We start from the raw sequence: 13,187 nt of genomic DNA, 5'->3' as shown, positions 1-13,187 counted from the left end.
ACAGAGGCTCTGGACCTGGAGTTAGGCCCACAGGCTGCTTCTTGCTCCCACCTACGCAGAAGCCAGGAGCCTCAACGCTGGGTCCCTAGCTCTTTCTGGCAGAGTTGTTGTAAGGACTTGTGGTTCTGCACCATCCCATCCTCCAGACATATAAGCCACATTCTCAAAGTGTTTCAGACATTTTCTGTGCTAGACACTGAGGCGAAATACCTGTTTTGAAACAAAGAGCCTGCCAATAGCCTTCGCGATGACAGGGCACATGGCTGTCACTGCTTCCCATAACGCATGTGTAGTTACGCTGCTCTAAAGGGATGACAAGAGCACAGAGGCCCCAACGTGCTGCAGCTTGGGGCCTGCAATCTGCACAGTCTTTGTCTTATGTGGTCTAGCTGTGTGCACCTTCCGATCGTGGCCACACGCCAACCCTGCTTGCAGCTCTCCTTGAGGCAATCACCAACACAGTGCCCATTTCCCACGTTCGGCCTACAGTAGTAAAAGATGTGAGACCTGGTCTCAGAGAGTCGGGTGCCGCCTATCACAAGGTGCAGAGGTCAGCTCCTCCTGCATCCTCAGTATCCAGGTACTTGAACAAGCCTTGTGGGGTGAACTGTGCCGAACACGTACTTCCTCTCGGTTCTGGCTCACAGTTACCAGCCCAGGGTCACCACTGCTGATTTTCTCCTAACCGTAAGATCCGGAAAGGTATTTCATTCTGTATTCTAAACTTTGTTTCCTCCAAACTGGGACTTCAGTTACTGAGCTTGCTAATTGGGAGGTTAAAAGACAGACGACGAGCAAAATTCCAGTTTGGCAGGGGGAAAAAAAAGAAGACTCTCCAGTCTGGTACCTTCAAGTACAGCTCGTTAAAACTAATTTTATTCAAGGCCTGATGCTCACAAGGAGCCAGAGCCCACGTGCCTTGACTTCCTCTCCCACCACACCAATGCAGCCTGCAGCCAGGCTGCCTTACTTATAGCTGTGCCAGCAGGAGCACGTGTGCTCGTGTGCAGGGGCATCTGTGTCCGGTGCTTGTGATGGCACCGTGCATTCTGGAAGCCAGGGTTATGGCTGGGAGACTGTGCCATCCTCGTGTGGCAGGGGGACCTGCTTTCAGACCACTGTCCTGGGCTCTGGCCACTCCACACATGAGCAGCAACCAGTTTGACTTCCCTCAGGAGAGTCGTGGCCCCTAAGTACTGTGCCATTGTCTCCCCTCTAACCTGACTGCACCATCACATTTGGTTTCTGTGAGCAAAGGGCAGACTGTGCTGAGTGTCACCAGCTCCAAGTCACAGGGCTGCACCTGATCACACGCTGTCGTGACCTGCGCTCCGTTTTGATCTTGATGCATCTGACAGACAGCTGTGGGCAGGGCCAGGGTAGGATCATGGAAGGCCAGTATGCCTGGGTAACAAGCCCTACTGAAAACCTAGGTTTTTTGACTGATATTACTGCCTTCCAAACATGCCTAGAGTCAGGGGTTCATGCTACTGAAGATGGCCCGGCAGGAAAGAAACAGGCCTAAATATACCTGAATATATCTGTTATAGATTATCTATCTATCTATCTATCTATCTATCTATCTATCTATCTATCTATCCACTGTGTTGTATCTCTGTACAGCCTGTAGTGATGCAGACCACGCTGGTCTTGAATTCTCAGAGATTCCCCTGCCTCTGCCTCCCAAGTGTTGGGAATAAAGGTGTGCATGTCCAGTCTTAGCAGAATTTTACTGCTCTCCTGGGAAGGCAGGGTAGACCCAGCAGAGGAAAGATCAGCAGGCAGGGCAGAGGTCAACAAGCCTCAGGGGTTAGGGCGTGCCTGTTAGAGGGAGGTACTTTTCAGTGAGTTGTGAGCAGGTGAACTCACTCAATCCCTGGATGAGGCCAACAACAGCTTCCCAGAGAGTGCCCAATCTACTCTTCAGACCACGCCCCTTGAAAAGACATACAGATGCTCATAACGGGCAAAAGTATTCTAGCCTGACCTGTCAGCAATAACACTGGGGGAAGACAGCTGAACCACATTAGTGCCCTTTCCCCACTGAAGGCGTCACATAGTGTGACCTGAGCAAGGGAGAGGCAGCCTGTGTGCTTCAACGGGTGGTGGCGCCGCGTGGGAGGTCTGGGGATGTGGAGCTAAGGAGTGGCCAAGGGAGGCTGCAGCACCAGGCAGATCTACCCCAGTCATGTTTATGAACAGAGGGCTTTGTCTTGCAAGCAAGTGTCTCACACAACGTATTGTGGGATACTCAGAACTGGAACATATAACCACATTTCTTATCATTAAAAGGCTGATTAAGTCACTGTTAGCCAGCACATAGGCCCCAGCCCAGCGGCCCAGCCACCGCGGCAATACTGGTTGTGTCCACTAGATGGCAGAAGAGCGCACATGCTTGCATCCACTCTACTTGGAACCTTTCTTTCACTCCTCTAACTCATGAAAATAAAAATTAAACCGAACTTTTAACTTAAATTATACCCATTGTGAAATAATTTTTGAAACATGATAATCTGTCCTATACCAAGTGTGGAGTGGTGGGGTGACACAGACAGACATTTGTGCCCTGTGGATGGTGCTATCACCAGTGCAGGAGAACAAAGGAAAGCATTTTTGTTCCACGGTTTTCTGTCTCAGAAATGCAAGCAGCCGAATGCCCGACATCAAAGCAGGACTTCCTTCTCTGAGGATCTCAGGCTTATGGTTGGGCAACACCACTGCTGCATGCCTAACGACGCCTGGCAACCAAGACTCAGAGACTTTCAGGTGATGCTTGCCCCTGGCCACAGCAGTGCTGAGGGGTGGGGCAGGCTCTGCAATGATGTCATGAGGGAAGAAGACGGATGAGAGCAGTGACAGAGTGGCTCTATAGGCAATAGGCCCTGAGCAAACGTGTTAGACACAGAACTTCTGAAAGCTAACGAGTCAGAAAGTAGGAAAAGGCTGTGAGAACCGGAGCTGGGAGAGATTTTAGGACACCCATCCTTCCTGTGTCAAGGTCACCTACCAGAGGCTGAGCCTGGCCTGTCTGTCTATACACAATGCAGCACATCACAGAGGTGCAGAGGATGCACGCTGTCCTATAGCTGCACATCACAGAGGTGCAGAGGATGCATGCTGTCCTATAGCTGGGCTGTGGCCACACACTTTTTTCTGCCAAAACCAAGGGCATGGCCACATGGAGGCGCGCATTTCTCCACTTGGTAAGGTGCCCACTGGCGGACGCTCAGTCAGAGTAGAATGACCTTGGCCGTGGGAGGAGTGATGAGCTGTCTCACCACAGCTCAGAAGGTGTTAACGGCACTGCTCCCGGCGTCTGCTGCTGACAGATTCTGTGGCAGCTTCAGTGCCTGCAGCTGGCAGCAAGGCCGCCAGCTCTGTGGCAGGCCACCCGTGCCCAGGGCGGGAGGCAAGCCAGGCATGGGACGAATCTGAGATGAGAGAGAAGTCTGAAAACATGGCTGCCTGGGCTGACAGGGTCTGTGTGGAGAACAGACACAGTGTCTGATGGCTCGCTTGGGTTCCCTGATTCACGCTGGCTCCTCAGGGGGAAAGTTTGGGTGACCCGTTCACAAGTGGGTCTGGTGGAAAAGCCTGCCTTCAGATATCAAAACCATCAATCATTAAAACAAACAAACAAACAAAAAATGACCACCACACTGAAGCCAGAACAAAGGACGCTTTCTGATGCAGTTCAGAGGAAAGCGGGTGGAAGGAGCAGCTTTAATGAGACCACTTAGACCCAGGTCTGCTCAATTAGACCCAGTAACATAAGCCGCTTTCTGTGGAATTTCAAAATGACAAGTTTGGCCCCCAAGTGTGAGTGAACTCTACTGAGCAATCTAGGTCATGCTGAACACTGCTGAGGCCCGCAGCCCACGTCCTTGTCAGGCCTGCGGGAGCACAGACTCCCCCTGCAGCTTCCTGATGACACTGTCTTCTAGAGCAAGGTGCACTGTACAGCTCAGCTGCCCACGTACCTTCATCAGGAGCAGGCAGTTTGCCATGGAATACAGCACACGGCCCAGTCGCGACCTCCACAGCTGAACAGAGGCTGCAGGGGAGAGAGGAGAGAGCGTGAGCATGCTGTGCAAGCTAGGCACTGCTGCACCCTGTCTACTGATTTCACCCTCCTCCCTCCCCGCAGCCTAACCCTACCAGGTCTCACCAGAACCAGAAGACTGTTCTCAGTGAGAGGGTCAGAGCGGGCTCTCATGAGACTACCTGCACAGGTGCAGCACAGGTGAGCCCCGCTCTATGCCAGAACCCTAAGCCTACGAGCGTGCCTGATGCAGACACGGTACATCTGCTGGCCAGGGTGGAGGCTGACCCATGCATACAGCTCCTGCTTGTGTCCACTGGCTATGGAGGAGCAGGCTCTGCAGAGGTCAGGCCTTGGTGGTTGTTTTGGTCCCTGCAGCCTGGAACTGACCACTTCCCCAGGCCTTTAGATGGGAACAGTGCTGGTCTACCTTCTTCACAGGCTTTGCTGAGGGTGGACACCAGCAGTGAACACCAAAGGGCTGGGTGAAAGGAAGGAGAGAAGCACCCCTGCTTGCGGACAGGACAAAACCAGTGTCACGGCTGCCATACAGCAGACACGTCAATTGTACATCTCTGCTCACTTCCGGTATCAGCCATCACCTGGTTCAGAACCTTCACTGACCGTTTCTTCTTAGGTTTTCAAACTGGAGCTATGAAGTTGCTGGGGTTGGAATGGTCCCTTCACAGACATCTGATGTGAGCGGAGGGGTAAACGGATGGTCATCAGGAGTATGGGCTGAGTTGGGGACTATACTGCTTGCACCAACGAGGGTAAGTCAACACATTCATGCCTCTGGGTTTCAGCCTTGTTACCAACAGAAAACCTTTTCAAAGGAACTGGCTCTTTGCTAGCATGCTCAGCAGTAGGAACATGCATACAAGTTCATGTATTGAGGATATAATCTAAAGTCACATGTTGATGGTATTTGAAGTGGGGGGTCCTTGGGAGGGCACTGGGAAAGTAGATGAAGTTCTGAGGCGAGGCCTTACCAATGGTGTTGGTGGTTTTAAAAGAGTCATGTGATGGTTACTTCCTGCTACAATGCTGAGGACTGTGCCACAGGCCAGCATGCACGTCCCAGACTCCAGAACTGCGAGCCTAATACAATTCTCTTCCTTATAAATGAACCAAATTTGGGTGTTTCACTATAGCAGAAGGAAACGGTGGAGATGCGACCTTCTCAGAGGCAGATCTGCCCATGTAGTCCACCGTGTGTGCATAGGTGATTTCTAAGACACAATGAAAGATCAGGATGCTCGGCCACTGACCACATACTATGGCTTCCTTCCCCTCCTTCTCAATGGGCTCCCCCCTGCCCTGAGAATCTGTCTAGGCAAATGGAAAGTCCCTAGGGCACCAATGGCTGGGTGGGGCCATTCTCAGAACCCATTTATATTTCTCACCGTTGGGTTAAATCCATGTTCTTCCCCTCATCTACAGCACAGCGAGGACCACTTGTAGGGTCGAGTCTCACACACCTGAGCGCGAACAGAAGGGGACTGCTCACCTTGTCTGCTCTCCTGGGTGACATTGCTCAGGCCACCGTCTTCAGCTAAGCCTTGCTCCAAGTTGGCCAGGATCTGCAGTCATTTCAAACAAGGACAACAAAACAGTGAGTAGGTTTGCCCACAGTGTCCTTGTATATCCTGGACACAGCACACTTCTCTGGGTGGAAACCAATTCATTAAGAATGTTTGTACAGATGTGTCCTCTGTACCGTGACGACTACCAGTTACTTGGAGTCGATGAGAAGGGCAGGACCCTCACTCTGGTGGGAGGTGGAGTTTAGGCCGCTGAGACTTGTAAAGGTTTCTCAGATGTGAACACAGTGGGTGTTCCATTTTTCTTTTCATGGAAAGCATCAGATGTGTTACACACGAGGGTATTTAACTTCCGTGGGAGCATCAGCTCCCTTTCTCTGGGCACTGTCAGGCCGACAGCCTTTCCTACAACACTGGCTAAATTCCATGAAGATGGCACTCCCCCCCCCCCCCCCCCCCCCCGAGGCAGGGTTTCTCTGTTTAGCCCTGGCCGTCCTGGGACTTGCTTTCTAGATCAGGCTGGCCTGGAACTCACAGAGATCTGCCTGCCTCTGCCTCCTGAGTGCTGGGACTACCACTCGGCACACAGTTTTTATTGTTTGGTTAAAATCTTTGCATCGTTTCTTCTGCATTTGGGTTTCCCAGAAAGAAAAGTCACCATGGTTCCTGTGGCTTGGGAAGAGGTTTTACTATTGTCATTACTTTATTATTTATTATTATTATATCCTGGGGCAGGCTGAGAAGACTACGTGTGTGAGAAAGTGGGGACAATGTTAATGGGAAAGGCTCTCATGCATCTGTTTGCTCTGTGGAAAACCTGCCTTCCTCTTGCCACCTGCTGGGTGACGCTACCCCCATGGCTACCCTCCAGGAGGCAGGTAGGCGGTGGAGGACAGCATTGAGTGTCCTCTCTCTACCTACCTATGCCACACTGGTATTATCCTTTGCAAAGTCAGTAGTTTGTGTAACCAAGAGAGAAATTAGCTGTGGACTGTGACTCAAGATGCATGTGGGGCTCAAGACTGTCCTTTGAGAGATTCAGGACACAGACATGGGGTTCAGGACTGTGACCTTGGAGGGAAGTGAGCCATGCCAACTAGGTCAAATGACATTTCCCAGCTAATCTGCTAATCACGAAGCCGGAAACTGACAGAGAACAAACTCTTAAATCCCCTCAGGCTGGAGTGCAGGGAGCCCGGAAAGGAAAAGAAGAGATGAGGGACGGCAGAGGGCACCAGCGTTCAGGATTCAGTCTGAGAGCGCAGTGAACTAGGACAAAGGCTGGCGTCTGCATCTAGGAAAAGCCACAGACAGCAGGACAGTGGACAGTTCTCCGGCTATGGGGGGTGTGGAGGGGTCCGTGTGCACAATCCGTGTTCTAGGATCACTGCATCACCCACCTTGGAACACACCTGGATCTCTGTACTGGATGTTCAGGCCTGGGGGAAGGCTGCCTCCATGGAGCCCTGCATATCTCAGCCAGCACCCACGGGAGGGTGGAGGCTGCCTGCTGTTCTGGCTCTGAAGAAGTGGGGCATTTCAGAGGGGCGGCAGCACCCCCTGCAATGTGAGAGGCAGCACAGACAGAAGCTACTGGCAGCGGAGGTGGCAGAGGCGGAGCCAGTGAGGGCTCTACCCCCTGCTCTGGGCTCTCCTGGCTTTGTGCTATGGCCCCAGCAGGCTCACTGGCTAATGCTCACGTCCCAAGCTGGTGGCCCTACAGTGAGGTTCTAGAGAGCTCAGGAAGTAGGGCTTAGCTGGTGTAAGTAGGTACTGGGGAAAGGTCCTTGGGACCAGTTATAAAGGGAACTACTTGTGCCACGTAGTCTTCCTGTGATGCTATGCTGGGGCACATGGGTCAAGTGACGAGTCTGAACCCTCTGAAAACCATGAATCAAAACAAACATTTTCCCTCCCTTCCATGGTCTGTGCTGGGTCATGGGTCGCAGCACTTCTAAGACCAGTAACTAGCAGAGCATGTATCTACACACCAGGGAGGGACTGGAGCAGGTCACAGCCGCTCCAGCGAGTACCACAGTACCACAGCGAGTGGTACTGTGAGGGGCTCCAGGGTCTGCAGTGTCCCAGGCCACGAAGGGACTTGAGTATTGGTGGGAAGGTTCGACTGCAGACGTGAGAAGGTTTCTGAGCTTCAGGGACCACGTCTGCACCACTTAGGAGATGCAGGTATTGCAGGAAAAGGCTGACCTTGTGATCCCCACCCACAGGTCTGTGTTGTCCCGGATGCAGACCCAGAGAACAAGTATCATCAACTAGATCCCTCCCAGCAGGCACAAGGAACCACACTGTTCTGGAACATGCAAAGGTCCCTGGGAAAGGGTGGCAGAATGGTATCAACTGGCATGTCTACTGTATTTGATTAGATAAACCTGAAGGTGAGAGGATTTCTTTCAGTTTTCTCAAATTTAAATCAACAGTACATTGTGGCCAAGGCCCACAGTAGCCACCCTGTCTGGGTGAGACAGGAGCTACAGTTGTGCAGGCCCATTTTCTTCTTCACCCTGAAGCCCCATCTTCCTCTCCCCTGCCCCTCCCCACACCCACAATCACCAAGGACTGGTGTTGACCTTATTGTGGGCGACACAGCCCAATATAAGCTGTGGGGAGGTCCAGCCAAGGGTGCTGGCAAGCAGTGCCACAGGAGCGGGCTCTCTTCTAATCCAGGGCACGGCTCTCCAAAAGGAGACAGCAGCTATAGCCCCAGCTTAGCATGATAGCTTACTCTGTAATGAAAAAAAAAGGGAGGGGAGGGCCTTTATTCCCCTCCCTCAAAACATGTCTCACAATATGGCCCAGGCTGGTTTTGAGCTTACGGGGTCAAGGGTTCCTCTTCCCTCAGCTACCCAAGTAGTTAGGACTTTGTTGCTTGTGCACTCTCCCTGGCCCAGTTCAGTTCTGAGATAACACCTTGTAAAGAGTTAATGGCTTAGAAGACTCTTTGAGGCCAGAGCAGTCCTCAGCTGAGGTCCTGCTGGCATATGGTTGGAAACTGTGGGGCAAACCCAGGTTATGCTTTGTAGGAGGTCCCTTGGGTGCCATGTGCAGAGGATGGGGGCAGTACAGCTCCAGGAGGGGTGGGAGCGGCTGTGTCTGGATATCTGGATGTCATCTTGGCCATGTGGGCAAGCCTAGGCTCCACCATCCTTCAGAGATCCAGCCCTGGGCCTGTAATCTGCCACTGTGGAGACAAGGGGCTTATGGCCCGGGAGCCAGTGACAGACAGACATGAATGCCCCGATGACGGGAACTGAGAAAGCAGAGGACAGAGCTCAGCCGGAGGATGGTGCCATGACAGGTGGAGCAGCTGGAGGTCTGGGTTCAGAGAAGAGGTGACACTCTCCTCTATCTGTGGCTGGCAAGAGAAAGTAGAGTTGGTAGGGCCAAGCGATAGCAGCTTCTTAGGTGAAGTAGGCTGGCCTCTGCACTGAGATCTTTGAGGTGTTTGGATGGATCACCTTAGACCATCCTGTGGCCTTGAGGAGTGTAGGCAGTCAATCATCTGTAGGAAGGGGCAAGGGAAGAGACGGGTGGGCTGTGGCTCTCAAAGTCCCCATAAAAGATGAGGAGGGTTGGAGGCAGAGTGACCACACAGGACCAGGCCAGGCACTGCACAGGGCAGAGTGACCACACAGGACCAGGCCAGGCGCTGCACAGGGCAGAGTGACCACACAGGACCATGCCAGGTGCTGCACAGGGCAGAGTGACCACACAGGACCAGGAGCTGCACACAGTGGAGTACACACAAAGGAGAATGTGCATGTGTCCACATGGATGCATGGGGCATCTGGGCAGAAGGGGCTGCACACCGCACTCTCGCCTCAGGAAGCTGTCTGTAGACTATAGGGAATCCGTTCTACAGATGGACACTGTCAGTTCAGAACGCAAACCGCAAACGGTTCCTTTTCCACCAGCCCTTCGCGTCCTCGCGCAGTGAGGCACAGTCACAGCGGTGACGCTGGACACAGTGAGATGTGGCTTCAGGTTCAGGATGACTTAAGCTTATCATCTCTAATCTCTATTTCCCAACACATTTTTCTCATCTGCATTACAGACTATGGGGCTCCATGGAGAATGTACTTGCAGTGCTTTGTAAACCTCCTAAGTGCCTAGGGAAAATTAATTACATGAAGCCACAACAAAAAATTAAAAAAAATAAAAACTTCCATTGCCTCAGATTTTTCCTGTGGTTTTTTTTTTTTTTTGTTTTTTTTTTTTTTTTTCCTCCATCCCTGCAGCAGACAGACAGGTTTGAAAACGTGTGATCTGGGAGCAATGAGGCTAACCCTTGGGTCTCTGCAACTTCTGGGAGCTTTCTCAGCAGGCTGCCTGAGATGCTGGGGAGGACACTGAGACATCTGATCCTAGGATGGTTGCTCCTGGAGTCACAGCTCCCACCAGGAACTGTCAGGGAGAAGAAATGGGGGGCAGGGTTCTCCTAAAGCAGGCCCAGAACCTACTCATTCTTAAGAATGTCAGATTCCAGCCGACTTGCTGAGATATAATACTTAAACCATGAGCCACCTTCTCACTTCAGGGCACAAGGTTCAAAGGCTGGATTCTGTGACTCCCAATAAAAAGAAACAGGCAGAGGTGACTCAGGGCCTCCAAGGTGATTCTGGGGCTCTTCCTGCTTTTTGGGTAGTGAGTCAGGTGCTGCATGTGGACATGCAAGCAAGGAATGGGGGCCTCTTATGAACAAACAGTAGCCCTTGACAGGTGTGAGGGAGCAACCTGGCAGTGCACTCCAGGCTGGAACTAGTAATGCCCTGGAGGTGGTCCAGACAGGAAACCTGACCAAGCTGTTACGGCCTTGCAGACCAGGCGAGAATGGAGTGACAGTCCCAGTTATGAAAGACAAGAGCCACCACCAACAGATCCCCTTGATGAACTTCAAAGGCCTGAAACTCTCCCTGAAGTAGGGAATGTTTTTGGTGGCAATCTAAAGCAATAAGTGGTGAGTCCTGAGACTCTGGCCTCAGGTGATATCCAGTGGCCCGCAGCCACAGACCACCCGGGCTGCTGCTATGGATCACAGTGGTTAAAGAAGGCCCCTTTTCTGATTTTATCACTGATGTCTTGGAGTGGCTTCCCAGGATGGGTCCCTGCCCTAACTCCATTATCACAACCACTGGAAAAAGCAAGAGTGGGAGTCCTTTACAGAACCTGAAGACAGAGCCACCAACTGAACAGTGCAGGCGGAGATACCCAGAACAACAAGCTTGTTATGAAGGAGTGACATGGGGAGGGGGGAGCAGGACGGACACTCTAGTTTGCCTGTCTTCTCCATCTTTCCCCTCAATTCATTTACTTTTGCTTCCTCTGTGCATCTGATCTCTCCTCTTTTGCAGACTCGGTAAGGCCTCCTGTTCCCCTTAGTGCATACGAACCAACTCACAGAGAAGTAACTGTTGTGACGGGGGGAGCAAATGTAGACACTGGCCTCAGACCAAGATGCAGGAGAACACTTATGAGGAAAAAGCCTCTGGAGAGAGGGCCTTCGCCCAGCATGGGCACTTTGCAGCCCAAATCCACCTCCCTTACAGCCTGTCCCAACCACTGATACATCTAAAGAGTCTGGCCTCCTTCATGGCTGACCCTTAATAAGCTTGTTTTCTTACAGAAGTTTCCGTCTCCCGCATTTTCAGTAGAGTGGTAATGTATGGCAATTCTACAGTCAAAGGGAATGGAGCCTGTCTGCCCCAAAGGTACCATGTTCCTGCAGCTCTGTCCACCCACAGAGGAGTGGACAGAGGACGTGTGGCATCTTCACACAGCTGAGTGGCATTCAGGAGTTCTGACTGGAATTCTGTCACCTGCAGCAACACCAAGGGAACTGGAGGGCAGCAGCATGGCCTGCTTGCTCCCCAGGTGGGAGTCAGGAGGACCTGAGTGTACAGGTGTCAGAGGTGGGCAGAGGGTTGATAAAGGAGGCGGCATTTGCATGGAGATACAGCGCCCGAACCCATCAACAGGTGCAATTAACCCACTAATCGGAAATTAAAGGAAGTGCTTTAAGCCACAGAGTAATTTGCTAGGCAGCAGCTGATCACAAGCGTGCAGCTGAGTCAAGGTTACCTTGCACTGACTTCAATTTAGGGCTTCCCAGGAGGGGCAGTGAGCAGAAACACTCCAGAATTTCAGCTCATTCGATCTGCACGTCATGAAATGCATCCCTTGCTGGGTCTCACGAGCTCACCACCGCAATCAGTTTCAGTTGTGGGAAGAGGCACTTGGAACTGAGGGGGCAGGCGGCAGGAGGAAGCAGGGGGATGGGGGAGAGGGATCCTCACTTGGCTGTGTCTCTGATAAGGAGGCTTGCTAAAGCAGAGGGGCTCTTCCAGATCCCCTGCACACATCCTGGACTAATCTGGATAACAGACTCCGTTCCCCAATGCAACAACTACCATTAAGCACCCACAGCTCAGGAAAGCTGTGCATCCCAGGGCCATGATGCCTTGAGTGACTCTGGCACCCTGCCTGAATCCGTCTACAGCTGCAACCACTTGCCTGCCACAGGATTTCAGACGACAACCTGTAACCTATACAAACGGATCCAGCGCCTTGCTTTGAGTTTTACAGTTAAGAGGGATGCCTTCCTGCCTTTATTAATGGCACCGGTGGGCCTTCTGGAATGTAGGCTTCCTGCTGGGAAGAGGGTTCTCAGGGTGTTCCTGTTGAATTATTCCACATCTCCACTGCTCCAGCACCGAGTGGTCATTAGTCCAGGTCACTAGCCATATGGCTCAGCACAGCAGACCAGGCCAGGTCAGGATGAACAGCTGGATGCTTCCACCCAGTCGGTGTGACTCCAAAGTGCTCTCACAAAGCCTCTAGGACCTTCATGCCTTAAAAAGGGGGGAGGGGTGCTTTTTTTTCCACTTATATCAGGTTGAGGGGATGTAGGTGCTGAGGAGAGAAAGGCAAAGAGGGCCGAATGAAAGACATTTTGCCTAGCTGGAAAGTCTGCTTTTCTCCAGGTTCCCATGTGCCCTTCTCAGTCTTGGGGTGTCCCGCGCTACCGTCTCGCCAGCAAGAACCACGCGGGGCACAGGATTCTTCTGCAGAAAAGCTTTATGTCTCTTGGGAGCTAGAGCATAAGCCACATGGCGGAGACCCAGATATGATGGAACCCATCCCTTATATAGGAAACAGACCCTGCTTTGGACGTGTCACTCTTGGATTGGTCAATTGTCCATAATCCCAGGTGAATGCCTCGGGAGTAGTGGAAAAATACCAACACGTGTGAGCTTTCTAGCTCACCTGGCAGTGCAGCGCCATCTAAGGTGGAGAGTGTGGTTGCAGCCTTCTACATCTCCCCCTAATTTACTTCTACATTGGGGCCCATGCTTGCTGTATCAAGATTCCACCCTGGTGTGGTAGTGCCCAGCAGCTTTATTATTCACACCCTGAACTTGTAATGGTGGCATTCAGAAGTTTCTGGAGTATATTTGCACTGTAAGCGCCACCAGGGCAATGAAACTGCAAACCCACACAGAGTGAGGCATTGCCCTTCACTGAGGGCAATTTGCTCTGGGCAGGAACGGGGCCGGGTGTGAGCCTGGAAGGCAGGGAGTGTGGCT

General features: G+C 52.1%; 1 protein-coding gene across 3 annotated transcripts in view; it reads right to left on the bottom strand.

The window, feature by feature from the left end:
- The window catches only part of Trappc12 (trafficking protein particle complex subunit 12), a 64,617-nt gene that overhangs the window by 7,194 nt on the left and 44,236 nt on the right, over window positions 1-13,187 (bottom strand). For all 3 annotated transcript variants that reach the window (XM_048439825.3, XM_085690824.2, XM_085690823.2), the window contains 2 exons: window positions 5,553-5,625; window positions 3,981-4,054 (listed from right to left, as the gene is read on the bottom strand). In XM_048439825.3, coding sequence (XP_048295782.2) covers window positions 3,981-4,054; window positions 5,553-5,625 — 147 coding nt within the window. The remainder of the gene's footprint in view (window positions 1-3,980; window positions 4,055-5,552; window positions 5,626-13,187) is intronic.

The sequence above is a fragment of the Myodes glareolus genome, chromosome 6 (assembly GCF_982192425.1).
Source record: "Myodes glareolus chromosome 6, mMyoGla1.1, whole genome shotgun sequence".
In the NCBI taxonomy this organism is placed as follows: Eukaryota; Metazoa; Chordata; class Mammalia; order Rodentia; family Cricetidae; genus Myodes; species Myodes glareolus.
This window is presented reverse-complemented; position numbering and strand designations above follow the sequence as displayed.